Here is a 27,399-nt window from a genome sequence, read left to right on the forward strand (position 1 = left end):
TCTAAGGGCTAAGTCTGTGTAGGCTAGGCCTGACTCTGGTATAAGGTCTAAGGGCTAAGTCTGTGTAAGCTAGGCCTGACTCTGGTATAAGGTCTAAGGGCTAAGTCTGTGTAAGCTAGGCCTGACTCTGGTATGATCAGAGCTGAAGAAAAGGATAGGCTCAATGGTGCTAGTACTGGACACAGCCAAAGAAGACCTTTCAGCATTTTACTGTTGCTTAAACCAGTTCATAATTCATTCTTAGTCTCTAGAACAGAGTAAAACAGGCTAAGATCTGTAGGCTAAATTTAGTATGTAGTAATGTCTGTGTTATTAGAATACATCCACCTCCTAATATCAGGACAACAGAGTTTCCACACAAACTCTTTATACAGCCTTATAAAGTCTTTACTTATTATTTAGGCTAAAGTTTTCTAGTCTTTAATTTCTTGCCTAGAAACTCTACTAGAAGGAGCTAAGAGTAACTTGAAGTGACAAACCTGTTGAGGTTACAGCTGTTCTCCGTGGTGCCTTAGTGCCAATGATAAATGATGGAGGTCACTGAACTCTGTAAAGACCTAGCAGCTCCAGCAGGAGCATTATAGTCCCAGTTATTCCTTCCACACCGAGTGCACTTACAGTGCTTCAATCAAACTGAAACTTACACACTGACACTCACATAATATTCGATAAGCTGATTCTGTGGTTACAGACACTGAACAGTACTGTACAGATGCTGTACCTTTAAATGACTACAAGGCATTAACAGGTTTTGATCAGCCACATACCTAGTAATTAGCCAGGGGCTATGTTTTGAAATGTCTCCTAAAAGCTCATATGTTAAAGACTGGGTGCAGCTGAGACTTCGTGAAGTGATTGATTAAATCCTGAGGGTTCAAACCGATCAATCGACTACCCCTTGATTGAGTCATATTATAATGGCATCCTTGAGAGATGGTAACTAGGCAGTAGAGTTTAGTGCAGCAAGCAGGTCTCTGGGGGCATGCCTCAAAGGATGTGTCTTGTCCTTGGCCCTTCCCATGAGGTGAACAGCTCTGTTCCATCACCTTGTCCACATGAGCTCTGTCTTACAGACAACAGCACAGGAGCTGGCAGGCCACAGACTGCACCTCTGCAAACACTGCACCCAGATGAACATTCTCTGTAGTTGTTTTCTCACCTATTTTGTCAGAGCAATGAGAAGTGCCTAGCTATCAGCTTGATACATACCTAAATAATGTATATTTGCCTTGTGAATCCAACTTGTCAATAAACAGCTGAAGCATAGATAAACCTTTTTTCCTCTGAAATTAAACAAATAATACAAATATATAAAACATTTAAAATTACATTATTTATTAAGATTTCTTGCTATAACTCATGAGTTAGCCCCCAAATCATACATACCAATGTCTCAATGGGGCAAAGTGTCATAACTTTGACTAAGCCCTAGAAATAAAGAAAAAAACATTTTAAATCCAGAGGTAAATCAATTCTGTCTGCCAAGTTCAATTATCACAAGGTGCTAGAGAAAGGAGATGTGCGACCTAAGGAGACCTGCTTCTCTGGCCTATCATCACATGGCAAAGTAACTACAATTAGTTTTATACATAGCATAAAATGAGATGTAAATAAATGTGATTTTAAAGTAAATGGTAATTTCAATTATTTGTAGAAGAACAAGAAAATCAAATCAAATATGCACAAATATAACACATTAATTAAATATCATCAAGCTTAATGTACTAGCAAAAGCCACAGCTTTCTACTTAAATATTAACCTTCACAGCTGAGGACCTGCCTGGTGAAGGAAGAGATGCGACTGAGAGCTAAGTCACAAGGTCAGGCCCTCCCTCGTGCCATCAACCAGGATGGTCACAAATAGCTATTTAAATATATATTAATCCTAGGAGTTGGGGAAATTAATCAAAATAGAATTTAAACTTCAGTTCTGTTGTCTTATGTCGTCTGGCTTTTGTCACGGCAGCACAGAAAGCAGGCCATTGCCATCTGCACAAACAGTGAGTTGCAGCTCAGCTGGAAGTCACAGCAGCACTTACAGAGGTGGGGAAGAGTAGGGGAGGAGTCTCAGCGCACACTACCTTAGCAGAGGTCAGAATAGATAAGGAGCTGTTACAATGTTTGAATCCATGTTCTGCTTACCTGAGGCACAGCAAGAAAACTCTTGATTTCTAAGTACTGATAACATAGGCTGTTGTCTTCTAATCTCAATAAGCTAGTCTCCAGAAGTTCCTACAGATGAACATACATGAACATACATGTATATACATGAACATACATGCACATAAGGTATAGTTGACCATTATATTTGTTATTTTTTATAATTTATAATGTTAGCTAACAGGCTGCTGAGATGGCTCAACAGAGAAAGGGGCTTACCTTAAGCCTGATGACCTGAGATTCCCCAGTACCCATACAATGGAGAGAACTGGTTCCTTCAGGTTGTCCTCTGGCCTCTACAAGTGTACACACATGTGCACACGCATGCACCCCCCCCCCATACACACGCACATATGTGCACACACACATATGCAAATATACAATGATAGTAAACAAACCTTACCAATCCTTTGGAGTAAACAGACTGTTCTGTTCTGAAAGAAAACATTGAAAGTTATCACTATGGTTTCATGATTTATTTAGAATGATTCCTAACTTTAGGATGAGCAAATAAAAAATTGAAATATAAGGTCTTTTAAAGCTACATCATTATCTGGAATGACTGGTGGACACTTGTAACAGTAGCACTTGGGAGGCTAAAGCAAGAGGATCTAGCGTTAGACACTAACCAGGGCTCATCCCAAGACTGTTCCAAAATTAATGAAATGATCTGTATGTTGAGGAGAAATTCTGTTGAAGAATCTGTCAAAATTCTTTTTTGTTGTTGCTGTTTGCCAAAGGGTCTCATGTAGTTCACCCTTGTCCTCAAGGCTTGGTGTTGCCAAGGATGACCTTGAACCTTGACCCTTCCTCTACCCCCACCCTCCTCCCAATGACAGCTGAATGTTACAATTTAATTCTGAGATTTCATCTAAATGATCTTACCTTTGCAGAAACACTTCAATATGCTCCATGTTCAACTGCAAAAGGTATGATGGGCTAAAATAGGAAATAATAATAATAATTTTAAAAAGATCTTTAAAAACAGTAATTTCCTCTCTTCAACCACTGAGCAATCCCAGGGCCTCACGCTAGATAAGAACTCTTAACACTGATCTCCAATTATAGCCCCAAAATCTCTCACACATACACATACTATTTGAATTGTAGTCTCCTCAAAAAACATAGGTTGGAGTCATAGTCTCCTGAACTTAGAATATTAGACTTAAGGATTTTATAGAGTTAAAATAAAGTGAGGTCTTTGGGGGGTCAGCTCTAATCCAGTACCTCATGTCTACTAAATAGGAAACTTGGGGGCTGGAGAGTTGGCTCAGCGGTTAGGAGCCCATACTGCTTTTGCAGAGAACTTCAGTTCCCAGCACAAATGTCAGGTGGCCCACAACTATGTGTAATCCTGCCCCACGGGATCAAATGCCCACTTCAGATTTCTGTAGGCACACAAATAAACATAACTAAATACATCTTTAAAAAGGCAGGGTTGTGCCACCGCTGGGCATAAGAACTGGTGAGGTTGAGTGAGCTCAAACCCTGGGGAATCTCAGAGATTTGAGAATGGCAGGAGTGGAGCCACTCCCTGCCTATCTCTGTAGTGCTCTGGGACATGTAATGGCACACCCAATTGAGAGGACCACTCAGTCATGTAGCATAGTGCCTAGAGGTCTCCATGCTAATGAGGTATCTTAGATAGCCTTAGCCTTAAGCCAATGACTTTCTCTTCCTGGATACCATCACACCCTTCCCCAAGAGGTATATAATCCTGGTTTACCTGAATAAAGCATATGCGTTCGCATTCTCCCCCATGAAAGCAATGTAATCAAGCATGGATTGTCTCAGAGAGCTGCTTCACTAAAGATGCAGAAGGCCTTGGCCTAAAAGAGCCACACCTAAGACTCCAGAAGAAGGCTTTTCTCTTCTCCCACCCCTCTGGTACTTGCTCCCAACAGGACCAGATCCTGCTCATTTCAAACTCTGTTTCCCCTTCCAGCCCGGCATTTACACACCCTAAGGGGAAACAGGGACCTCTGACCCAAGTTCCTGACTTTCAGGTGGTACACTGGCAGTGCCTGGGTACCCAGAAAGGAGACCTGGAACTACAGCATTCATCCCAGACCCCCCTTTTCCATTCTGGCGAGGCATGTAGCAGCATCTGATGCCCCAAAGGGAAACATGTTGTGGACTTTCCTTTCCAGACATTGCCCAGTCTTGACTATGCCCAGCCTTCTCCAAGCTGGCATGCCTGTGGCACCAAAGTATCCCAGGCAGAGGCAGAACACAGTACCACAAAGGACAATGTAAGAATATGAAGGTAAAGACCATCAAAGATCTAAATACCAGAGCAGCATGGATTCTTCTTCCTAGCTGTGCTGCCTAGTTTTTATTGTCAACTTGACACAACTTAGACTCATCTAGGAAAGGGGAATTTCAAGTGAAGAGTTACCTTGGTCAGACTGGCCTGTGTCTGGCTGTGAGAGATTGTCTTGATTGATATGGAGAAGGCCCAGCCCACTGTAGGTAGCACCATTCCCTAGGTACATGGGTCTGGGCTGTTAAAAAACATATCTAAGCATGAGCTAGTAAGCAAGCCGGATAGTAAGCCTTAAGTAAGCAAGGTTCCTGCTTCAAGCTCCTTCCTTGTGTTCCTGTCCTGACTTCCTTCAAAGATGGATTATGACGGGAAGTGTAGTCCAAGTAAATCCTTTCTTCTTCAAATTGCTTTTGTTTATGGTATTTATCGTAGCAACAGAAAGCAAACTATAACACCAGCCCTCAAGAGTAAGCAACCTTCTGATAACTTAATCACAAACTTCCTACCTCTAGAACTAGGGTAATATGTTTCTGCACTTTAACAGTTTTATCTGGTATGGCAGACCTACTGGTTTTAAAAGCAATGTATTCAGTTTATCACTTGAAGTAGTATGTTGGTTCTAGGCCTTCCACATACAGCCTGTGTCAGTAACATATGAGTCTTCTATTTAAGTTTCTTTGGGGCTTTTATCATGAAGGGATACTGAACTTTGTTAGATGCTAGATTTCCTGCATATAACAATCACATGAAACAACCACATATCTGTCCTTGAGTCAGTATTTGTATGTCCTGTGTTATTTACTGATGTATGCTGAACCAGTTTTTACATCTGAACTGAGATCAACTTGATTGTGACTTATGATCCTATTCTGACACTGAAAAATTTGCCTTAGAAGCATTTTGTTGAGTATTTCTACAACAAAGCTAAGCAAGGAGACTGGTTTTTTTCTTTTGTTGTTTATTTTGTTGTTGTCTCTTGGGGGTTTTAATAATGTATTATTTGTGTACATGCATCCACACGGATGCTGGATATGATGACACTGATGTAGAAGTCACTTCTCTTCCACTTCAGGGCCTGGGAGCCATTTCAGGTTAGTCAGGCTTTCCTGACAAGTGCTTGTATCAACTCAGCTATCTTTATGCACTTATCTCTTGCTTGTCTGGGGGTTTTTGTTTGGGTTTGTTTTGTTGTTGTTGTTTTGTTTTGAATCGTGATTTTGATATTTGGCTCAGACTTCCTAGAATTCACTATGCAGCCTAGGCTGGCTTATATAATTCATGTTCTTCATGCCTCAGCCTTCCAAATTCCCAAATTCTGAGATTATAAGTACGTAGCACCACACCCAGCCAGTTATTTCTCTTGTATTTTTACCTAGCTTGGGTATCCTATTATCTTGGAAGGGTGAGTTTAGAAGCACTCCTCCTCTTTGTACTTAGAGGGTAGCTTAAGAGTGGGTTTGTACAGCCCTGGGCTTCTCTCTGTTGGGAGATGTTTTGTTACTGATGCTTAGGTTCTCAGCATCATCTCAGTTCGATTGTGATAGGTTACAGACGTCTAGAAATCTACTGAGTACTAGATTTTCCAATATACTAGAATTTAAGTTTTCAAAGTAATTCATAGTGATTCTCCGGATTTTAGTGATTACCACTTTATATCTAACAAAATTCCATTATATTCTCATGGTTAGTTTAGATAAATGTCAACTTAGAACTGGCTCTGTTTCTTTGATCTTTTTTGTATTGCTCTTTTAGATACCATGCCATTTCTTTCCACACTGATCTTTTAAAAAAAAAAAACTGTATACAGCATATAACTTTCTGTCTGCATGTTTGCCTGCAGGCCAAAAAAGGGCACCAAATCTCATTACAGATGGCTGTGAGCCACCATGTGGGTGCTGGGAATTGAACTCAGGACCCCTTTAAAGAACAGACAGTGCTCTCAACCGCTGAGCCATCTCTCCAGCCCTCCACACTGATCCTTACTTCCTTCCATTTAATTTGTTTTGGGCTAGTTCTGTTTTGTTAAGACCTTCAAATACATCAAGTTATTTATCTGAGATTCCCTACACACACATTAAAAAAAAAAAAAAGATGTGTGTGCACATGTGTGTGGGTGCCCACTGAGACCAGAAGAAAACATAAGATCCCCAGTAGGTGGAATTAAAAGCAGTTGGGAATGACCTCACATGGGTGCCAGGATCAGAACCATGGTTCTCTGAAAGAGCTGCAAGCACTCTTGACACTAAGATAGTTTTCCAGCCTCCTATTATTTTTAATTTCGGCACTCATAGCTACAAATTCCCTCTCAGAACTGCCTTTGTTATATCCTGAAGTTTATGGTAGGTGACTTTTTTTCAGATGATTCTAAAGAAATTTTAAATTATCCCAATTTCCTCAATGACACATTGATTGGTCAAAAGTAGGTTATATTATCAATCTCCAGGTGTTTGCCTATTTTCTATAGCTTATTCTGTTACTGACATATTGATTGGTCAAATGTGCTGTTATCATGCTCCAGGTGTTTGCCTATTTTCTATAGTTTCTTCTGTTACTGATTTCTAATTTTTATCACATTATGACCTGATAAGACAGATGTTCTTTTTTAAAATTTTGTTTAGACACGCTTAATGGCTTAGAATGTGATTTCTTTGTAGAGAAAGTTTCAAAATATATATAAGAATATATATTTTGAAGGTGTTGAGTGAAATACTCTGTAAACATCTGTTAAGAAGCTGCGATCTATGACATAGCCGTCATTAACGTTTTTCTGTTAGTTCTTTTCTCTGAGTGACCAATTTACTGATGAGACTGGAGGCTGAAATCTACACCATGTTGAATCTGGACTTAACCTTTGCTTACGGCGCTGTCTTATGGAATTATGTGAAGACATGCTATTCTGTCTTCTCAGTGACACTCAGTTACTTTGGCTTGGGGTCTCTATTGTCCAGATACAAGCTAGTCCATCTTACTTTCAGGTTCTGCGTTTTTAGAATATCATTTCCATACTTTAGGTCTATGTGGGTTTCTTCTACCCATGCCTGTTTGTCTGCATTTCTTTGAGACAGGATATCTCAGGGCATTGCTGTGTAGCCGTGGCTAGGCGAGAACTCACTGTGGCTGGCCTTAAACTCAAGGCCCCCATGTGCTGCTGAGTGTGGTTTTGAAAGTTAAAAAGTAGTTTGGGACTGGCAAGATGACTCAGCAGTTAAGAGCACATACTGCTCCGGTCAAGGACCTGAGTTGGGTTCCCAGGACCCAGACTGGATGGCACACAGCCGCCTGTAACTCCATCTCTAGGGGATCTAATAGCTCTAGCCTGCTGGGGCATCTGCACTCACATGAACATATGCAACATATATGCAATTAAGTTAGTTGGGTATCATTGTATCCCCAGCACCATAATTCCATCAGACAGTTAAGAGGGTTCACATTGAGGGTTATCAGTGAGAGGCACATGGCTAATTCCTGCTGTTTTCCTGATTAACTTTCTAACGTATTCACCTTGTTTTGGAGGTTTAGTAACTCTTATTGGTCATCTGGTTTTCCTGTGACTTATTCTTCCCAATGCTTCTGTGGTTCATCCATTGCCTTCTCTGTGTGCAGGATTGCCTCATGTACCTTCTTTAGTGTGGGCTTAACAGTCTTGCGCTGATCTTAGACGCCCTTATTTCTATCTAAATTTTGCTGGATATAGTAGTATTTTTGGAAGCTACTTATTTTCAGCTTTAAGTGTATTGAAAGATCCTGAGAGAGAAGAGTAAAAAATTATGTAAGCCCCTAGACTTGTGTTCAAAATAGACCTCACTAATGGCAGGGAGTAAAAGTCAACTCGCCCCATTGTTCCAGGATGTACTAACCACAAAGTAGAAGTTTAACTTGCTCCATTGTTTTAGGAAATGTTCGTACAGAATACTCCAACCGTTTCTTGAACCCGTTATGCTTGCCAAATGCTATAGCCCCATGCCAGGTGTGTGCGGTTTCTGCCTTTATAAACCCCTTACCCTTTGAGCTCAGGGTCGACTCCTCTACCCCTGCGTGGGATGCGAGTCATCCCCAGTGCACTGGCCTTCCCCAATTAAACCTCTGGCTGTTTGCATCAAGACCAGTCTCTTGTGACTTCTTGGGTGTCGTATCATCCCGGGCCTTGAATGAGGGTCTCCTGTTTCGGGAGACTTTCAGTATCATTCCATAATCTCTCTGTTCCCTTTTGCTTGGGGTTCTTGGCATTCCATCCTCATAACTTTCTATATTTTTTTTCCTGTACGTTTGACATTTTAGCTAAATTTTCATATGGACAGTTTCTTGAATGCCCATTCTAAGTGCCTCCTTTCCTTGGATGTTTATCTTTCTTCTATAGATTTTAGAAATCCTCTCTAAAAACCAAGTTTAAATTCTCTAGCACTTCAATCACTCCATTTTGTTTGGAACTGGCGACTAAAGAGAGGTAAGTTCTGTGGGACTTCGTAACGAGCCAGCCTTCTCCCAAGTCTCAGTTCCCCCTAGTACATGGAGTGTTGGAACATGGTCCAGGAATGGAGTTGTGAGAAAAATCTGAGCTCTTGTGAGAATACTCAAAGAAAACAAGACAGGAGTCTTGTGACTTCAGTTTCTCCAAACATGGAATTGTCCTTGGAATGTGTTTTCATGTTCCTCCCAGGGGTAGGAATAGGAGTGAGTTTGCTTCAGATTACTCATGACTGCTTGCTTGTGTTATTAAACTGTCATTTATTTGCCACATGTGACTCATCCTTGTGATTGTGTACGGCTTAAACTCACTCAAACTTTACCCATGTAACCTTGGAGTACAAACTGTCTGGGGCTCTGATTGAAGTTGGCCTCATTTATTGGCGCCATTCTCCCAGGTGCCACCGCCTCTAGAGCAGTGACAGTGGGTAGACCACAAACACTTAATTACAAAAGAAAAAAATGAAAACAACAATAAGGATAAAGAAAAAGGTAGGATGTGTATGGGATAAATCAGAATTACAAAGCTAGTAAAGTTAGCAGTGAAAAGAAGTGGCAAGAAGCATGAAGGGGAGGAAGAGAAAGACAGAAGTGCAGAAGCGCCCACAGGATGGAGATACAGAGCCACATGACCCACCAGAGTGCCCCGCCCTCCTCAGACCTTGTTCCTTGCAATGTCTGCTCAGCACTGAGTCCACTGTACTGAGTGTTGCCGCCATCACTGCTGCTGGCCTAAACGCTTGTCAGTGTTCTCATGGGTTGGCCCAGCAACCTGGCAAGTTTAATATGCATGAGGCCCTGGGAAACGCCAAGCAGTGGCTAAGGCATTATTCACTCAGAGCCAGTTTTACTCCCTAGAGGTAAAGACGTTCCCAGCTCTAAGTCTCACCCACCTCCCTCTGCAATGGAGCCTGCACTTCTTATTAAGGAAACCTTATGTCTCCTGATCTGGGTTCAAGTCAAAATCATTTTGTCTTGATGTCACCTGAGCCCACAGTGATTTTCAAGGTGGTTGTTCCCTTAGTCGGCAGAGGGCAAGCTTTTAGAGCTTAGAGGTTTAGTAATTCTGGGCTTCTACTTACCTTAGCTGAAAAGTTTGCCTACAAACTACAAATCTCTCAAGGTCCCCCTATAGCATTAGTGAACAAGCTAGGACGTATGAGGCCTCCATCGCTAGATGTATCAGGCGCACTTCTCACTGTTGACTGTGTGGATCACAGACCTCTAAGCTTAATGTGCTATGCAGAATGTCATACTCTGTACCTGTGGGGCTGTTTCCTTTACAAGTCCAATATTCAATACACCTGAACCTCATCTGGTCTCTGTCTACTGATGCTGTTGTACTCCCATGCCTTTTTACACCACGACCTCTCCCTGAAGCCACACACTTACTTGAAGTCTTTTCTTAAACTGGTGGAGATATCAGAAGATTCTAGGCATCTCTAATCTGCCATCTTTCAGTGTACTAGTATATTAACATACACGTACTGGATAGTAAATAAATCTAGAGTTGAGATTGACTCTTACCTTAAGACCATGGGCAGCTGATCGATACCGATGCCCTGAACAAATACTAGATATGTCAGAGAAGCCACAGACTCTGCCAGTTGTTTGTCTTCTTCTTCTTCAAATTCAAGGTAATCCCAAGTCCTTTTTTTCCTTCCATGATTAAGAATAATTTGGGGGACAGGGTGTCCAATTTTTGATAAAAATCCCTGTGAAATGGGTTTTTAAAAAGGAAGCAGTTGGCATATATCACCCACTTATTCCATGTCCACTCTGTCCATATCCCTTCTCTTTGAGGGTATAGACAATTTGTGGGACTTGCTTTGAATGTCACCCCCATTGTTAGACCCTCTTAAATGGCAAAGGTGAGTGCAGTGCTCGGAATAAGAATGGCCCTATGGGATCACACACTTGAATGCTTGGTCGGCAGGGAGTGGCACTACTTGAGAAGGAATAGGAGGTGTGGCCTTGTTAAAGTATGTCAGTGGGGGTGGGCTCTGAGGTTTCAAAAGCCCAAGCCAGACCCAGACGCTCTCTTCCTGCTGCCTGTGGGTTTGAATGGAAAACTCATCTCTTTCTCCAGCACCGCGTCTTCCTGTGCGCTGCCATGCTCTCCACCATGGAGATAATGAACCAGCCTTCTGAAACTGTAAGCAAGCCCCAATTCAGTGCTTCCTTTCCTAAGGGTTGCTGTAGTCACAGTGTCTCTGCATAGCAACAGAACACTGACTAAGCCACCGAGGAAGCCTGCTGGTATAATGCAGGTCTTGAATCAATTGATTTTGAGTTATTCAAGATTACTGGATGGGCCTTACCTATTCAGGCAAGGTTTCTGCTTTTCCTTCTTTCTTTCTAGATATGATCTCACTCAAAATCATAATTAAAGGTGCATGTACTCGCACGCGCACACACACATATACACACACACATACATTGAGTTTTTGCTGATAGCTAAACTACCCAGTTGCTGGAGGGAGGGCTTTAGAGTAAACTAAGACAGGTCATTTCAGGGGCTGAAGAGATGACTTAGCAGTTAAGAGTACTTGGTGCTCTTGCAGAAGACCCAGGTTTGGTTCCCACTACCCTCATGGCAGCTCACAACCATCTACAACTCCAATTCCAAGGGATCCAATACCCTCTTCTGGTCTCCTTGGCCACTATACACATGTGATGCACAAACCCACTGTGATAAAAAAAAAATGAGTAAGTTTTAAACACAAATGAAGCTGGGCACGCCTTTAATCCCACCATTTTGGGAGGCAGACACAAGTGGATCTCTGTGAGTTCAAGGCCAGCCTGGACTGCAAAGAGAGTTCCAGAATAGCCAGATCTATGTAGAGAGACCTTGTCTTCAAAATACCGAAATAAAAAGAGAGAAAAACCATTTCAGCATGGAAACAATAGAAGTGCTTTCCAATACAGTGTGGCAGCTGCCAGGCAGTGACAGGACAGGCAGGGGCCTGGGAGGAGTGCTTAGTCAGACAGTGACAGGACAGTGTGTGTGTATGTGTGTGTGTGTGTATGGATGCACGCTTAGCCAGTTAGTGACAGGACAGGGTGTGGGGAGGGTGTTGGGGGCAGTGTTTAGCAAGTACAGAATTTAGGTAGAAAGAAATGTTCTTGAGATGGCAGCGCTGGTGACTGCACAGCAATGGAAACACACTTAATGCTGTACTTTAAAATGCTTAAGATGGGGGCTGGCTGCTCTTCTAGAGAATCCAAATTCAATTCCTAGCACCCACATGTTGGCTGACAACTAAGATCTGATGGTCTCTTCTGGTTTCCACAGGTACTGCATGCATGTGGTACAAATACATTCAGGTCAGATATACACGGACACATACACACAACACTCACACACATTCTCTCTCTAAAAAAATAATATGAAATTAATACCAATGACTTGTATTAGAGTATTAAGAGAAAATATACACATTTTCAAGATCTTATATGTATGTATACATTTTCTTATTTATTAGCATTTAGAAACATTTAGAAGGCTTTGGATAATATTACTGCTATTTAGTTTCCATCCTGTTGTTTATCAGTGTTCTAAAAAACTATATACTGCCCTATTAATAAATTATCAATTTAACTGGTCATATATCACAATATAGCAGGATAAATTTAAAATTACAAGTATTATAGATTAGATCAGCTGTACTTACTATTATTTCAGATGCAAAACACCGAAAAGGGTCATTTCCAACATCTTCTGACTGTTCGAGGAATTGTGCTGTCAGCAAAGGACATTTCAAGCCTTTGAAACAACTACGGCATAAGAAATAGGTAACTATGCAGTCAACACTCCCAAGGCACAACACCTCGAGTTCTTCATTCCTGGCTTTTCATGAGAACTGAGTGCAGCCTGTATGGGTTGTTGGCTAAAACAGTGTAACAAGTGGGACCTTTGAAAGGTGGGCTCACTCTCATGGGAAAGAAGGTGCTGTTCTGAAAGCATGAGCTCAGCGAACCTGAGCCTCAGTCCAGCCTGAGAACTCCTAGCCTAGAACTGCAAGCCACAATACCTTGATCACAAATCACCTATATTTTACTATGTCACAGACGTGACCTAAGGCAAGCACCAATAGTTCAGTGTCGGTAACACAAGCTGAATCCTTCCTCACTCGTGACAGTACTGGGAAAGCATGAGAAGGCCTTGCTAGACTGCATAGCTCAGATTCAATTGAATCTCTAGAGTGTTACAATTGATGCTGAATGTCTCCTGAGGGCCAGCTAGTTCAAGAGGTCACCATCATTGGTCCAAGGAAAATTCAGGACAATATAGTCATGTTTTTCATAGAGTTGCATTTTTTTAAACTCTAACTTTATTCTGTAACTAAGCCTTTTCTAGTTCTTTAGGATAGTTTTTTTAAAACAATTTTTTTTGTTGTTTTTAAAAACAACTTTAAATGCCTTAACCCAGAAAAATAGAAAAGCATTAGTCTTCCAAATTTGAAAAAAAAAAAAATTTAGTACTGTCCAAGAGAAATTTAACATAAATTCCTTTATTTTGTCCTTTATTTTAGAGGTTTTGTGTTGATTTGGTTTTTGGGACAACTTAGTCTATAATCCAGGCTCTAGCTTTGATCTTACAATCCTCCTGCCTCACCCTGAGCGGTGGAATGGCAGGTGAGCACCACCATAGCCAGCTCATGGTCTTCCTGTTAAAAGGGTCCAGCAGTCAAGTCCGGAGGCTGTGTCATACTGAGAGCACATCTCAGTTTGGACCATCCATATACTGAGGGATTGGCAACCACATTCAACAGTGGTGGATGTTTGGTTAGAACCCAAGGTGTGAGAGAGTGGGTGAGCACTTTGCTGAATCTGCAGTCAGGGTGGATGTTCAACTCTCTAGTGGTCTCTATTTTCAGGTACGATTTCCCCGAGACAGAGTAAGTCCCTTGAGTTGAATCCATCCCCTGCCTGACTTTCAGTGTTTGCTTGCTGTGATGGGTGAAAGTGAGTTAAGTGAAGGTTGGTTTTGTACTGTCAGTGCCTCTGTAAACGACCATGCTGTGTCAGCCAAACATCTACATCTAAAATTCAAAATATGAAACTAGGTTTATATGTACAAATAAGAAACATAAGGTAACTGAGCTGCTAATTACTCACTCCACGGTAAAATGTTCTTCAAGATATACTTACAATTTCAGTAATTCATCTTTTAGTTTTGCATTTTCTTTGTTTTCTTTATCACTTATTACTTCTTCCACAAAAGGTTTCGTGAACTCTATCAAGGCCTTGCAACACTGACAGAGGCCATAATCATCTGCCTGAATTTGTTCTTCTGAGTGTGGAACAGGAAGAAGAGACAGCTGACTCCAAAGTGTTGACAATGCTAGTCCAACGGAGTATGCCTTGTTGTTAGGAAGTTTCTGAATAACTGCAACAGAGACGAAGCAGTTAGTTCCCTCTGCTCACCGCATAAGCGGTTACTGTGCTCAGTGCATGAGCTGTCACCTGTGTTCGCCTCTTAAGTGGTCACCTGTGCTCATACGTGAGCAGTTAACTGTGTCACCCTGTGAGCACACAGTCCACGTGGGACAAGGTTCTGGATCCTTAGCAGGTGGAGCCTTGCTAAAGGAAGTGGTCACTAGAGGTGGGCTCTGAGGCGGTAGAGCCTGATCTCACTACTGTGACTGTCATTACAATGTGACCAGGTACTTCGCCACCCTACTTCCACCATGCCTCGCCACCATGATGGACTGCGGATCCTAACCAGATCCACAGTTCTTCTTAAATTGCCAGTTGTCAGGCACTTAGGCCAGCAATAAGAAAACCAACAAATACAGTATTTTTATAACTCGTTACATCTTTCCCTTATTTTTGATTATAAGCACAAAATATGAATGGAAAATTGCAAAACACCGTATAAGTGTACAAGAGTATTAAAGAGCTTTTTGTGTCCTTAGAAAACTTTGAATATTTAAGAAGTGTCTAGGTCCCTCTATCATATTCTGAAGCATATATATGTGCTACATACACACAAACAGTAAATAGCTTCTTTCATGGAAAGTGTCTATGTTGGTTGTTGAGAGCCATTATTTGCCAATATTGAACCGTGAAGCTTTCTCTTTTCATGCCTCATTTCACTCTGGTTGAACCTTTTAACTCCAACCTCCCAATTCAAAGGCCAAGTAACACCCTGTCTCTTCTTAACCAAACTACAGGACTACTACACTGCTGTTAGACTGCGCGCTGCAGGTACCACAGCTGAACCACTAAATATGCTTAGAGGGGAAATTCTAACTATAGCTGTAGATAAGAAGCTTACTAGGAGCCTAGAGCCACGGCTCAGTGGCTAAGAGCACTGGCTGCTCCTAGAGGACCCAGATTCAGTTCCCAGAACCCATATGGCAGCTCATAACTATCTCTAACTCCAAGGGATCTGGTAAGGTACCAGGCATGCAAGTGATGTACAGACATACGTGCAGACAAAACACGCGTATATGCAAAAAGAAAGCTAACTAAAGAGCTACACACACGCCAACAGTATGACATACAACAAGGGATTTCCTGAGCAGCCAATCTTCCAGGCATCCCGCAGCATCCACACTGGCGCTGCTGGGACAGCCTAAAAGCTGGGCATGCAGTAACTTATCACAAACTTTACTTTGGTGACAGTTCATACGTAGGGTAAACATCAAGACACTAATGCAAATAGAACAAGAAATACTTGGATATCAAAATGCTCATTACCTGTTTGTAATGGTTGCAGTAAAAGAAGAATAATTTGGGAAATCTGTTTTCCGGAGGGCTCTTCAATGAGTTCAAGCAAACCCAACAACAATTCCTTTGGATTACATAACTATAAAAATATTCACAATTGAACCTGTTTAATACAAGTTGCATTTAAAGCCACATGATTACTATTTTAAAGAAGACATACCGAGAAAATACAGTTATATTTGCTAACTGTAAAATGCCCTATTCAGTTGTTAAGGCTTTTCAGAACTCAGGCTTCTTCACTGTAGACTGCAGACTCTCCATGCAAGGCCTTGACCCCACACCACTGTCTCTTGTGTTTTCTCAACAGATGCTCTACAGTGTGTCCTGACTGCCATATCTTTTTTTTTTTTTTTTTTTTTGATTTTTTGAGACAGGGTTTCTCTGTGTAGCCCTGGCTGTCCTGGAACTCACTCTGTAGACCAGGCTGGCCTTGAACTCAGAAATCCGCCTGCTTCCGCCTCTCAAGTGCTGGGATTAAAGGCGTGTGCCACCACTGCACAGCCTGACTGCCATATCTTAAAGCCTCAATCTGCTTAACATTCTCAGCACCTCTACCAGAGCTGCATCCCCAGCCACTGCCTCCCTCTTTAAAAGTCCTCATAATCAAGTGTCCTGTTACCTGGGAGGAGCTTTCTCATCCCAGGACTCATCTGTGTATATCCCAACAATCTCTAGTTCCTATATTAGATTTTACTATGGCATTTTCAAACAAGAATTGTTATTGTTGATCCGAGACCCCCTTTACAGTCTCTTTTAACGTTCTCATCTGGCATTTGATTCTGGCTCTAATGCTACACAAGGGTCAGCATGGCATTAAAAGTTCTCTAAAAGTGACTTCGCCTATATAATGAGAACACTTGTTAAATCACCTTGTAGCTTTCTTACTGGAAACTGAGTTAGGGGTCTCAGCCTGGGTAATTCTTGTATCTAGAAATGTTGATGATGCTCAGCTGGAGCTGCCCGCTCATCCAGTCAAGTACAACTCAGCATTGTCTAGGAATAATTTCCTGGACTAAAGTTTCCTTACTGAAGAACAAGAATTAAACATGGAAGGGAATTGCGGAGCTGCTGTGTGCTTGACAGGCAGAACAAGCTTTCCTGACTTACCTTCACCAGCAAATCAAATATCAGAAAGCACTCTTCTCTTTTATCCTCTTCTCTGCCCCTCAGGAGGCATCGAACAACAGGACCAACAAGATTCCACCCCATAGACTTAATGATGGTCTGCAATCAGGAAAGAGCAAAGCAAATGTTGTCATCTAAAGAGCCCTGAAGGAACGCAGTGCTTTCTCAGATAGGAAGGGTGAGGCAGGCGAGACTCACACTTCACCACTGACTTGCTCACAGCCAGCAGCCTCACCATGTTCAAACGCCGTTGATGTTTTCACTGAGGGACGCAGAATGGCCTTTACTCAGCAACTAGACCCAGGCCCTAAACAGTTCTGTTATTTCTGACAAGATATGAAATGAGGAATGTGGCTTCCTTTTCATTCTCTCCTACATGCAATTTTACTCTTTCTTCCTTCCTTTCTCTTTTCTTTAAGATAGGGTTTACTGTCCTGCAACTCGCTCTGTAGACCAGGCTGGCTTCAAACGCAGAAATCTGCCTGCCTCTGCCTCCCAAGTGCTGGGATTAAAGGCATGTATCACCACTGCCCAGCATAGTTTGACTTTTAATATTTACAAATTTGGGGCTGGAGAGATGGCTCAGCAGTTAAGAGCACTGGCTATTTCCGAGGACCTGGGTTAAATTCCTGCACACACATGGCAGCTTAAAATTGTTTGTAACTCCAGTTCCAGGGGATCGGATAACCTCACACAAACACATACTCAGGCAAACCACCAATGCACATAAAATGAAAATTAACAAATCATTTAAAAAGTATTTTAAATATATATTCAAGAATCCATGCTATGAATTAGTAACTAAGTTTTTGATAATTTAATAAGTTATTATCTCACCATAACTTGATTTAAAGAAGACTGACTAAGTTCACGTTTTAAAATTTGGCCCTTAGGCAGGATAATTATTTCTTCAATGAGGTCCTATACTTTCCATTCCTAGAATTCCTAACCCCAGCACAGTCCTCCATGCAGATCAGCATCTTTCCTCTTTTCTTTCTTTGATCTCTTTCTGATGCTGGCCAGACCAGGTAGACTCTTCCTGTGGGCTATGGGCTTCCTTGCTCTTCCTCTAAAGTCCCACTTCTTGCCATATCATATGGCTGCCTGCTACCCTGAGGCTTTGTTTCCTGTCTGTTCTCCCTGACCAGCTGCAGAGATTACAGCTTGCTGAGGACAGACTGGCTTTCTCTTAAACTCTAATGCAATTGTCCTTAAGCTTAAAAACAATAACAAAAACAAGTAGCCATAACTCCTGGCGCTGCAGCTTCTAACTAAGTTTCTCTTTGCACAGCTCCACTTCTTTCAGTAAGTGATCCTTCGAAAATGTTTATCTAAATACTTAAACAACTCTTTGACTGTTTGTTTGCTTAGTGTATGTACATGTTTTGCACGTGTGCAACAGCATGTGTGTGGAGGCTAGAGGACAAGTTGGAGATTGCCATTCTCTTAAAACTCAGACTGTGCTTGGTGGTAAGTGACTTTGCCCATTAGCCATTCTGCCTACTCCAAGAATTTTAGCTATACATTTTACAAATATCAGTCACAAGGTTTCCAGGTACTATAGAATGATGTGTTTGGGAACTTAATAGACTCTAATATCAAATATTTCATGGTCTTTGTTAGGGAGGAGAGAATAATACATCAGTATACAGAAAGGAATTAAGACAGGGACTTAAAAAACCAGACTAGTGTGAAACTCAGAGATCAGCCTGCCCCTGCCTCCTAAGACACCTGATGTACCTTCTGCAGTGTTTTGCAACTAAGCAGCACACAGGGTAATACTGTTGTCCCCAAAGCGGCACACAGGGTAATGCTATTATCCCCCACAGCAGCATACAGGGTAATGCTGTTGTCCCCACAGCAGCACACAGCCACAGCAGCACACAGGGTAATGCTATTATCCCCCACAGCAGCATACAGGGTAATACTGTTGTCCCCACAGCAGCACACAGCCACAGCAGCATACAGGGTAATGCTGTTGTCCCCACAGCAGCACACAGCCACAGCAGCATACAGGGTAATGCTGTTGTCCCCACAGCAGCACACAGGGTAATGCTATTATCCCCCACAGCAGCATACAGGGTAATGCTGTTGTCCCCACAGCAGCACACAGCCACAGCAGCGTACAGGGTAATGCTGTTATCCCCACCTTATATAAAACTGTGGCAAAGCCAGAGTCTCTCCAGCTCCAAGCCTTTACTTTCCTACACTCCAGTTGCTCTCCACTGGAGCAGTCTTGCTTTCAAGTCCCAGGGGATACTGGGTAAGGTCTAGAGATTTTTGGTTGGTGTAGGAAGGTGCTGCTGGTGTAACAGGGAGAGGCCACCGCTGCTGCTGTATATTCTACAATGCACAGGACAGTGACCCTTACTAGAATATAAGCAGTGTTCAAGTGCAAAAGTCTACATTACAAGGTCTTAGGACAAGTTAGTCTTCAATTGGCCTTTAAAAATATTAATGAGGACAGATTAATAGTAAATCAGGACCAGTCCTGAAAACATCACCTGGAAGGAAAATCAAGCTGTGATCAGTGTTAAATATTGTGTTGAAATCTGAATCTTGTAGTTATCAGATTATACAGTACACAGGTGATTTCCAGATTAAGCCTAAGCCTTACTGTCTTTAAATTTACCCTGTTAGCCATTTAGAAACATACTAAAATTAAACCACTCAGCCATGAAATACCCAAGTGTTAGGCTCTTTGCTTCTCTGCCTCACTGATGCACACCTTGACAGTTGCATTCTCAGCTACCTGCTCCTTAGTTCCTCAGGATGGGCCAATGAGAGCTGGGGAGATGGCTCAGCAGGCACAGTGCTCATAAGAATGAGGATATGAATGCCAGTCCCCAGAACCCACGTGAAAACAGGGCATGGCAGTGGGCATGTGCAATCCTGGTGTTCCTTCTCCAAGATGCAGGATCTAGGAAAACTCAAGGACCAGCCTGCCCAGCATATATGGCAGTAAATAACAAAAAGATCCAGTCACCCCTGACCTCTACACATGTGCCACGGCAAGCCTATGCCCACACTCACACACACAAGCAGGGACATACACACATGCACATCATACTCACAAAACTTTAAACGATGAGATCCTGGACCTCTTCTCTGCCTCTTGAGAACTCAAAATCTCCCCTACCCTTAATGCTTTAATTACCTAACTTTGAAGAACACTTACAAATCTGCATTTGAATCTATTTCTCTCTCTTCTCCACCTCCCCCCATCTGTGTGTGTGTGTGTGTGTTTGTACAGAATTTAATAGTAGAGGTACTTTCCTTGTGTGTGTGTGTGTGTGTGTGTGTGTGTGTGTTTGTACAGAATTTAATAGTAGAGGTACTTTCCTTGGGTTGGTCAGAATTTTCTTTTCATTTTATCTTTATTTATTCACTTTACATCCGGATCACTGCTCACTGCCCCTCCTCTTAGTTACCCCCTCCAACAATCCTTCCTCCCCTCCCCCTTTCTCCTTGTCCTCTGAGAGGATGGAGGCTCCCTAGATATCCACACCCTTCACCTCATCCTGGCACATCAAGTCTCTGTGAGGTTAGGTACATCCTCTCCCACTGAGACCAAACAAGGCAGTGTAGCTAGAAGAACATATCCCACAGACAGGGGGTAGTTCCCCCCAACCACTGCCCCCCACGGCTCGTTGTTCAGGACCCATATGCCCACATGAAGGCCAAACTGCATATCTGCTACATCTGTGTGGGGAAGCCTAGGTCCAGCCCATGGATGCCTTTTGGTTGGCGGTTCAGTCTCTGGGACCTCCCAAGGGTCCAGGTTAGTTGACATTGTTGGTCTTCCTGTGGCGTTCCTATCTCCTTCAGGGCCCAAAATCCTTCCCCCAATCTTCCATAAGATTCCCCAAGCTCATGCATGTATGCACTCGCTTATAAGTAGATATTAGTCATAAAATACAGAATTCCCACGTTATACATTCCACAGAAGCTAAACAAGAAGGAAGGCCCAAGCGAACCTCACTCAGAAGGGGGAATAAAATAGTCGTAGGAGGCAGAGGGAGGGAGAGAATTGGGTGAGAGAAAGGATGGGGAGGAGAATGTGGGAGGGAAAGGGTCTGGATTAGGGGTGCGGAGGGATGAGGAGAGGGCCAGATCGCCATGAAAATGAATGGAAATCTGCAACTGAGCTGGAGGCATGTAGAGGATGTGACAGAGATCTGGGATAGGGGAAGCATGCAAGAATCAAGGAGGGTGACCTTAGCTGAGTCTCACAGCAGTGGGGATATGGAGCCTGAAGAGACCACCTACTGTAGACAGGCAGGAACCTCAGGGGAGTGACAGGGACACCCACCCACTCACAAAACTTTCAACCTCAAATTTATCTTGTCTACAAGAAATGCAGACACGGGCAATGGAGCAGAGACTGAGGGAATGGCCAACCAATAACTAGACCAACTTGAGATCTATTCAATGGACAAGCACGGATCCCTGACACTATTAATGATACTCTGTTATGCTTGCAGACAGGAGTCTGGCATGGCTGTGCTGAGAGGCTCCACCCAGCAGCTAACTCAGGTGGATGCAGAGACCCACAGCCAAATAGTCGTCTCCTATGTCTAGTTATCAATCAAAATCTTACTTCCCCCTCGCCTGCTATGTCTGAGACGATTCTCAAGTCAACTCCCTTGCCTTCCTTTTGCAAGCTTTCTCTTTAAGTGAGTTAGGCTGTTTTAGTGGAGATCACATCCTGTGCTGCAGATGCAAACAACAAAAACACATAGAAAAACAAAGAAAACAAACAAAAGCAACAGTCGTCCTTTATGACTGTTTGCCTTAGCTCCCACAACCATCCCCTCCTTCATTCTACCTCAACTTTCCTGTAAGTCCAGGGGCACAGGCCAGTCAGTAGATGCTAGCCTAGCATGCACAAAGCTCTGGGCTGTCCCCAGCACCATATAAACCAGATGTAGTGGCACACATCTGTAATTCCAGCTTGTCCTCAACTACAGAGCAACTTCTAGGCCAGCCTGGGGTACAGGACATCCTGTCTCAGGTCCAACACAGTAGTCAAGAGCGCCAAAACTTCGGATTCTGGATGTCACATAAAAGCTGTTGCGTCTTCCAGTGATTACCTCTTCTCTATAAAGTGATTGCTTGTTTTATTTGTTTCTCTTGAAATCAGAGTCCCTTCATATTGCCCAGGTGGTCTTGAACTTCTAGTCCTCCCACCTCAGCCTCTCAAGTTGCTTAGAGTTGCAGGTATTACAAAATGAATTTAATAGCAGCGCTTATCTTATGAGATGTTGGAGAGGCTAAATAAAGTAACATACCAGAAAGTGTCTGGCATAAACTTAAATATTAGTAATTAATTTTAGTATCGATAGCAACAGTATTGTCAAAAGTTATCCTTTGATAATGCAACTGGGAAAAATGAAGAAAACTTTAAAAACACAGAGACAGGCACGTCCTTGGAATTTGTTGGCCACCCAGCCTAGATGAATGTATGAGTTCCAGGTTCAATGAGGGACCTCGTTTCAAAAGATGGGAAGTGATTGAGGACAATCAACATCAACCCCTGGTCTAGACATGCACCTGCATATACACTCACAAAAGCACGCCTCTCCCCGCTTCCCTACTCCACCCACACACAAACAAACAACGAAAAACACATGGTAAGTTTAAGAACTCCCGGACAGCATGGGCTAAAGACTCTGCCTCAAAAACCCCACAAAACTGACTGTATTGGAGGCCATAAGAGTATATTATAGTTGATCTTAACATCAGCTGGGATCCTCATGTGATACAGCGTCCTAACTGCTTTGATTGTTGTAGCAGTACAGGTAGGAAGGGCATGGGAGAAGGAAGACTGCACCTTTGTTCCTTGGCCTTCCCTCCTGCAGTGTGTGGTTGGTTAATAGCAGCCCAGCTAGTGCTGCTGCCGCCGCCACCTCCTTCCCTGCTATAAGAACCAGTTTCTAAGCTTTCATTGTGACCTAGGATTGGCAGCTCTACAGCCATTGTAGGTTTCTGGGTTCAAACAGGACCACTGAGACACCCAGCCCTGCCCCAGTGGGGACAGCCATTGTAGGACTGGGCTGACTGCTGAGACACCCAGCCTCAAGGACCAGGTAATCACTAGGTTGATGGTTCTCAGGAGTGATCTCCATGACCTCATCCTCTGACCCTGAAAGCCCCAGTGAACTGTTCCTTCTCTAAGCCCCAATGAACTGTTCCTTCTCTAAGGAAGGCTGAGACATGGTCATACTCCCTCATTGCAGCAGTAGAATAGTAACTAAGTTAACAACAACAATCTATTATTCCCTTCCCAAATGAGTATTATCAATGTATTATTCCCCTTCCAAATGAGTAATAACAACAATGTATTATTCCCTTCTCAAAGACTGAAGAGTGGACACAGAGCCTGGGCTTACCTTGTTCTTTTCATCTTGAATAATCTCTAGCAGCTGGTTTATATGACCATCTTCAATGCATCTTTGACCTGCTAACTGAAAGAGGCCAAAATCTTCTTCTTTAAAATCATGCTCTTCTAGGATTTGCTGTAAACAATCAAAAATTCACACAGATGCAAATACAGATTTAATATAAATGACTTCCTGATTTTATCTCTAGGAAAAAAACTGAAATCTTAAATTGTAGCAAAAATGAACATGATACACATTGTACTGGCTAGTTTTGTGTCAACTTGACACAGCTGGAGTTATCACAGAGAAAGGAGCTTCAGTCGAGGAAATGCCTCCATGAGATACAACTGTAAGGCATTTTCTCAAATAGTGATCAAGGGGGAAAGGCCCCTTGTGGGTGGGACCATGTCTGGGCTGGTAGTCTTGGTTCTATAAGAGAGCAGGCTGAGAAAGCCAGGGGAAGCAAGCCAATAAAGAACATCCTTCCATGGCCTCTACATTAGCTCCTGCTTCCTGACCTGCTTGAGTTCCAGTCCTGACTTCCTTGGTTATCGATAAACAGCAGTATGGAACTGTAAGCTTTGAATAAACCCTTTCCTCCCCAACTTGCTTCTTGGTCATGATGTTTGTGCAGGAATAGAAACCCTGACTAAGACACAGATAAAAATTAGAATTATCCTAATAAATATTTTAATGTTTGGCTTTATTCATTTTGGCTTTTGAGACTGGCTCTCATGATGAGACTTAGGCTGACCTGGAAATTTCAGGTCCTCTTGCCCCAGCTCCTGACTGCTGTATATAAGCATGAATCAGTATGGCTTAAGGAGTGATCTTGAACCTACTGCACCAGAGAAAATTATGAAAACAATAAGAAATATAAAATTAAAGACTACTGGGACTAGAGAAATGGTTTGGTAGATAGGCAGAGGACCTGAGTTCAATTCCCAGCACCCAAGTCAGGTGGCTCATAACCACCTGTAACTCCAGCTCTGAGTGGTCCTAACGCTCTGGCTTCCATGCCAGGCACTTATACTCATGTATGCCCCCCACCAACACACATAAACAGACATGTACATGATTTAATATGCTTTTAAATACAATTTATTAACGTTTACTTTCATACGTATGCATGTGCCTGGTGCCCACTGTGGGCCAGAACAGGGCCTGGGTTTTGAGAAATGAACCCAGGTCCTCCGCAAGAACAAGTGCTCTTAACCGCTGAGCCATCTCTCTAGCCCCTTATGCCCCTTTTGTGAGCGAGGGTCTCTTTCTCTCCATAGCCCGAGCTGTCCTGGAAATTTACCATGTAAACCAGGCCAGCCTGAAAATCACAGAGACCCCTCTGCCTTTGCCTCCCAAAACTACTAGGATTGAAAGTCACCACCACCATCATCGTTATTAATCTACTTTCCTGATTTTTTGATATTTACAAGTCAAAAAGAAGAAGAAGAAGAAGAAGAAGAAGAAGAAGAAGAAGAAGAAGAAGAAGAAGAAGCAGCAGCAGCAGCAGCAGCAGCAGCAGCAACAGCAACAGCAGCAGCCGGATTTAGTAAGATAAATAACACGAGTGACCACAAAGTAAAGATACTCTCTGCCCTTCCCATATATTTAAAGGTGTTTTCGGAGAAGTACTTACACATCTTTTTATTATGCTCTGAAGTTCCTCCACAGCCATTCCTAATTATTTTCCTAGTTTTGATGCTGTAATGAACTAATACAAAAAAACAGTTAATTGTGTGATACCATGTAAATTGTTTCATAAACCGTTTCATTCTGAATTATTAGACAACAAACACAATGTAAAGTTTTATAGGTTAACTGCTATTACTGAACGTTAGTGTGTTAGCCTAATGAAGCATTTTTAAAGCCCCTGATGTAATGCCTAAAGAAAGTAATTTTGAAAGAATGACGAGTAAAAAAATAAAAAGAGCCCTAGAAAGAACTAATAGAAGAGCCTTTGTTTAAAAGGAAAACAAAAATCCAAATTGTGGACCTGGAATGAAAATTCTAATCATTAAGTAATTTTTTAAGTATCCCATTGACAAAAACTGGAATCCAACATAATTAAGTCACCCAAAGAAGTTGAAGATTCCGATGCCGCCCACCCCATTCTCCACAGGATCTCCCTCCTCACTTAAACAATCGTCAGTGAGATCACTGAGTATCACGAAAGGAGGCCAGCAGCGAAGGTCCTTGCCCCGCAGGCGCGAACAGGAAAATCACACCCTACCGCGCCTGGCTGAGCCGAAGGGAGGCCATTTCCCCCTCTCCCTGCTCCTGCAGCGCAGGGCGCCCAGGCTCCAGCACCTCCAGAGGCCGAGCAGGCGAGCCGCGTGCGGCGCAGGTCCTGTTCGGCGAGCCCGATCCGCCCGACCCAGCACGTCCACCTACCCGCCGAACCACGCGCCTACCTCTTGCCCTCCTCCTCCTTCTCCACTTCAGGTAGCGCAGGCCTCACTCCTGGTCCCGCCCCCGAACCGGACCCTCCCCCTCCGCCGCTCGCCCCGCCCTGCCCCGGGCCCGCCCCCTCCTCCGCTCGCCCCGCCCTCCCTGGGCCCGCCCCCAGCCCGGTTCCGGGCGAAGCGTGAGGAGGTAGATGTGTTGTCCCGACCCTCGCTTCTGACCGCATTTCCCATGGCCGACTCTGCTGTACCTTGCTCTCTGGGCCCAAGTACCCGGGCTTCCAGCACCCACCGAGACGCTACCGGTACGAACAAGAGCCACCGTCCCAGGCTGGGACCCTGAGACCTTGGTTTGAGTACCACGCACGCGCGGGCCTCTTTCTGAGGCTGCGCCGGGGAGAGAGAGAACTCCGGGTGGAGGAGGCCCAGAGCTTCTCCACGCAGGCTGCCCTGGTGCCTTCGGGGGAAGAATCCCACACCCTTACACAGGGGTTTTAGGATCTCCCCCTACGTGGGATGTCCTGGGAACAAGTGGCCAAGGCAGGTGGTGTTCAGTTGCCTTGAACCCTGGATTGCTTTGATATCTGGTCTCTGAGGTCTCAGACTCCTCTCTTTAGGCAAGGGAACATTTGGGAGACCGAGCAATGTTTATTCTAAAGGAACCCAGTTTAGAGAGTTTTTTAAAGCACTTGATTAAAACGCATCCGGTATATGAGAAAGAGTCCTCGAAGAGACTGTCGTCATGAAAATGTAAAATGTAATTAATTTACAGAAACAATTGAATTTGCTTCCTGTTTAGCCCCCCCCCTGTTTTTGTTTTGTTTTTTTTTGTTGGTTTTTTTTTTTTTTGGACACATCGAAGTTGGAAATGAGATGTGTGAGAGAAAAGGAAATGGTGCCTACAGTGTGATATTTGGGGACGACTCTGCTACATCAAATGCATTGGCACTTGACTGTTCTCTCTTCAATTGTAGGTACTAAACAGACCCGAGCCCTGAAACGAGGAGATGCGGCTAAAAGGTAGAACCACGTGGGCATCTGCATTTCACTTTGCTTTTATCTCATTAATTCAATCTGATTTTTTTTTCTTTCTTTTTCTTTTTTTTCTTTTTTTTTGGTTTTGGTTTTTTGTTTTGATGTTCTGTTTTCTGATCTTGCGATCTGGGAATTGAACTTAAAGACTTTGTACACGCTAATGAAGCTCTCTGTCTAATTTACCGAGCTATATACTCCAGCCCAAATAGTTTAAAAGCATAGTGCATACCCTTCTTGAGAAAATACTTAAGACTCAGGAAGCACTGTCGATTCTCGCGTAAGAATGCTCTGTCCTTCAGCTGTAGGAAAACCAACCTGGAGGCTTAGGCTGTTGGAAACTATGGTGAACACCTGTAGAAAGTTCTGGGGACACAGTTCCTGAATTAACCAACCCTTTCCCATTTCTTCAGGTACACTCTCACTGTTGTATGTGCCAAGCTCGCTGAAGCAGGTTCTTTCTTTATCACTTCAAGGGACCTTTTGTCTTCTGGGTTTTTTGTTTTGTTGTTGTTTTGTTTTTCTTTTCTTTTTTTTCTTTTTCTTTTTTTTTTTGGTTTTTCGAGACAGGGTTTCTCTGTGTAGCCCTGGCTGTCCTGGAACTCACTCTGTAGACCAGGCTTGCCTCAAACTCAGAAATCCGCCTGCCTCTGCCTCCCGAGTGCTGGGATTAAAGCCGTTCTCCACCACTGCCCGTTTTTTTTGTTGTTGTTGTTTTGTTTTGTTATTGTCTTCTTTGTAACATTAAATAGGGACTTAAAAACAAACAAACAAACAAACAAACCAAAAGCATCCTTTACAGTTTAGAGCTTCCAAAAAGTCATGGTCT

The 27,399-nt window shown here is 43.0% G+C and overlaps 2 protein-coding genes across 7 annotated transcripts in view; one reads left to right on the forward strand and one right to left on the reverse strand.

The window, feature by feature from the left end:
* Positions 1–25,611, reverse strand: part of Glmn (glomulin, FKBP associated protein) — a 36,411-nt gene extending 10,800 nt beyond the window's left edge. For 2 of the 4 annotated variants that reach the window (XM_021162032.2, XM_021162029.2), the window contains exons 1-13: positions 25,548–25,611; positions 24,773–24,847; positions 23,146–23,271; positions 16,736–16,852; positions 15,599–15,707; positions 14,045–14,282; positions 12,565–12,667; positions 10,418–10,605; positions 3,046–3,099; positions 2,564–2,594; positions 2,143–2,232; positions 1,387–1,428; positions 1,210–1,283 (exon numbers count right to left, since the gene is read on the reverse strand). In XM_021162032.2, coding sequence (XP_021017691.1) covers positions 1,210–1,283; positions 1,387–1,428; positions 2,143–2,232; positions 2,564–2,594; positions 3,046–3,099; positions 10,418–10,605; positions 12,565–12,667; positions 14,045–14,282; positions 15,599–15,707; positions 16,736–16,852; positions 23,146–23,271; positions 24,773–24,811 — 1,211 coding nt within the window. In that variant the 5' untranslated portion in view covers positions 24,812–24,847; positions 25,548–25,611. The other 2 variants (XM_021162030.2, XM_021162031.2) reach the window with 2 other exon arrangements.
* Positions 25,612–25,679: 68 nt separating this feature from the next.
* Rpap2 (RNA polymerase II associated protein 2) overlaps positions 25,680–27,399 on the forward strand; it is a 63,768-nt gene continuing 62,048 nt past the window's right edge. Inside the window, exons 1-2 of one of the 3 annotated variants that reach the window (XM_029477970.1) lie at positions 25,680–25,843; positions 26,513–26,558. Coding sequence is in view for 1 of the 3 variants with exons in the window: in XM_021162023.1 (XP_021017682.1) it covers positions 25,771–25,843; positions 26,513–26,558 (119 nt within the window). In the remaining 2 variants the exon portion in view is untranslated. Of the gene's footprint in view, positions 25,844–25,872; positions 26,079–26,512; positions 26,559–27,399 lie in introns of those variants that run through there. The other 2 variants (XM_021162023.1, XM_029477971.1) reach the window with 2 other exon arrangements.

This window comes from Mus caroli, chromosome 5, assembly GCF_900094665.2.
Source record: "Mus caroli chromosome 5, CAROLI_EIJ_v1.1, whole genome shotgun sequence".
NCBI classification, from domain to species: Eukaryota; Metazoa; Chordata; class Mammalia; order Rodentia; family Muridae; genus Mus; species Mus caroli.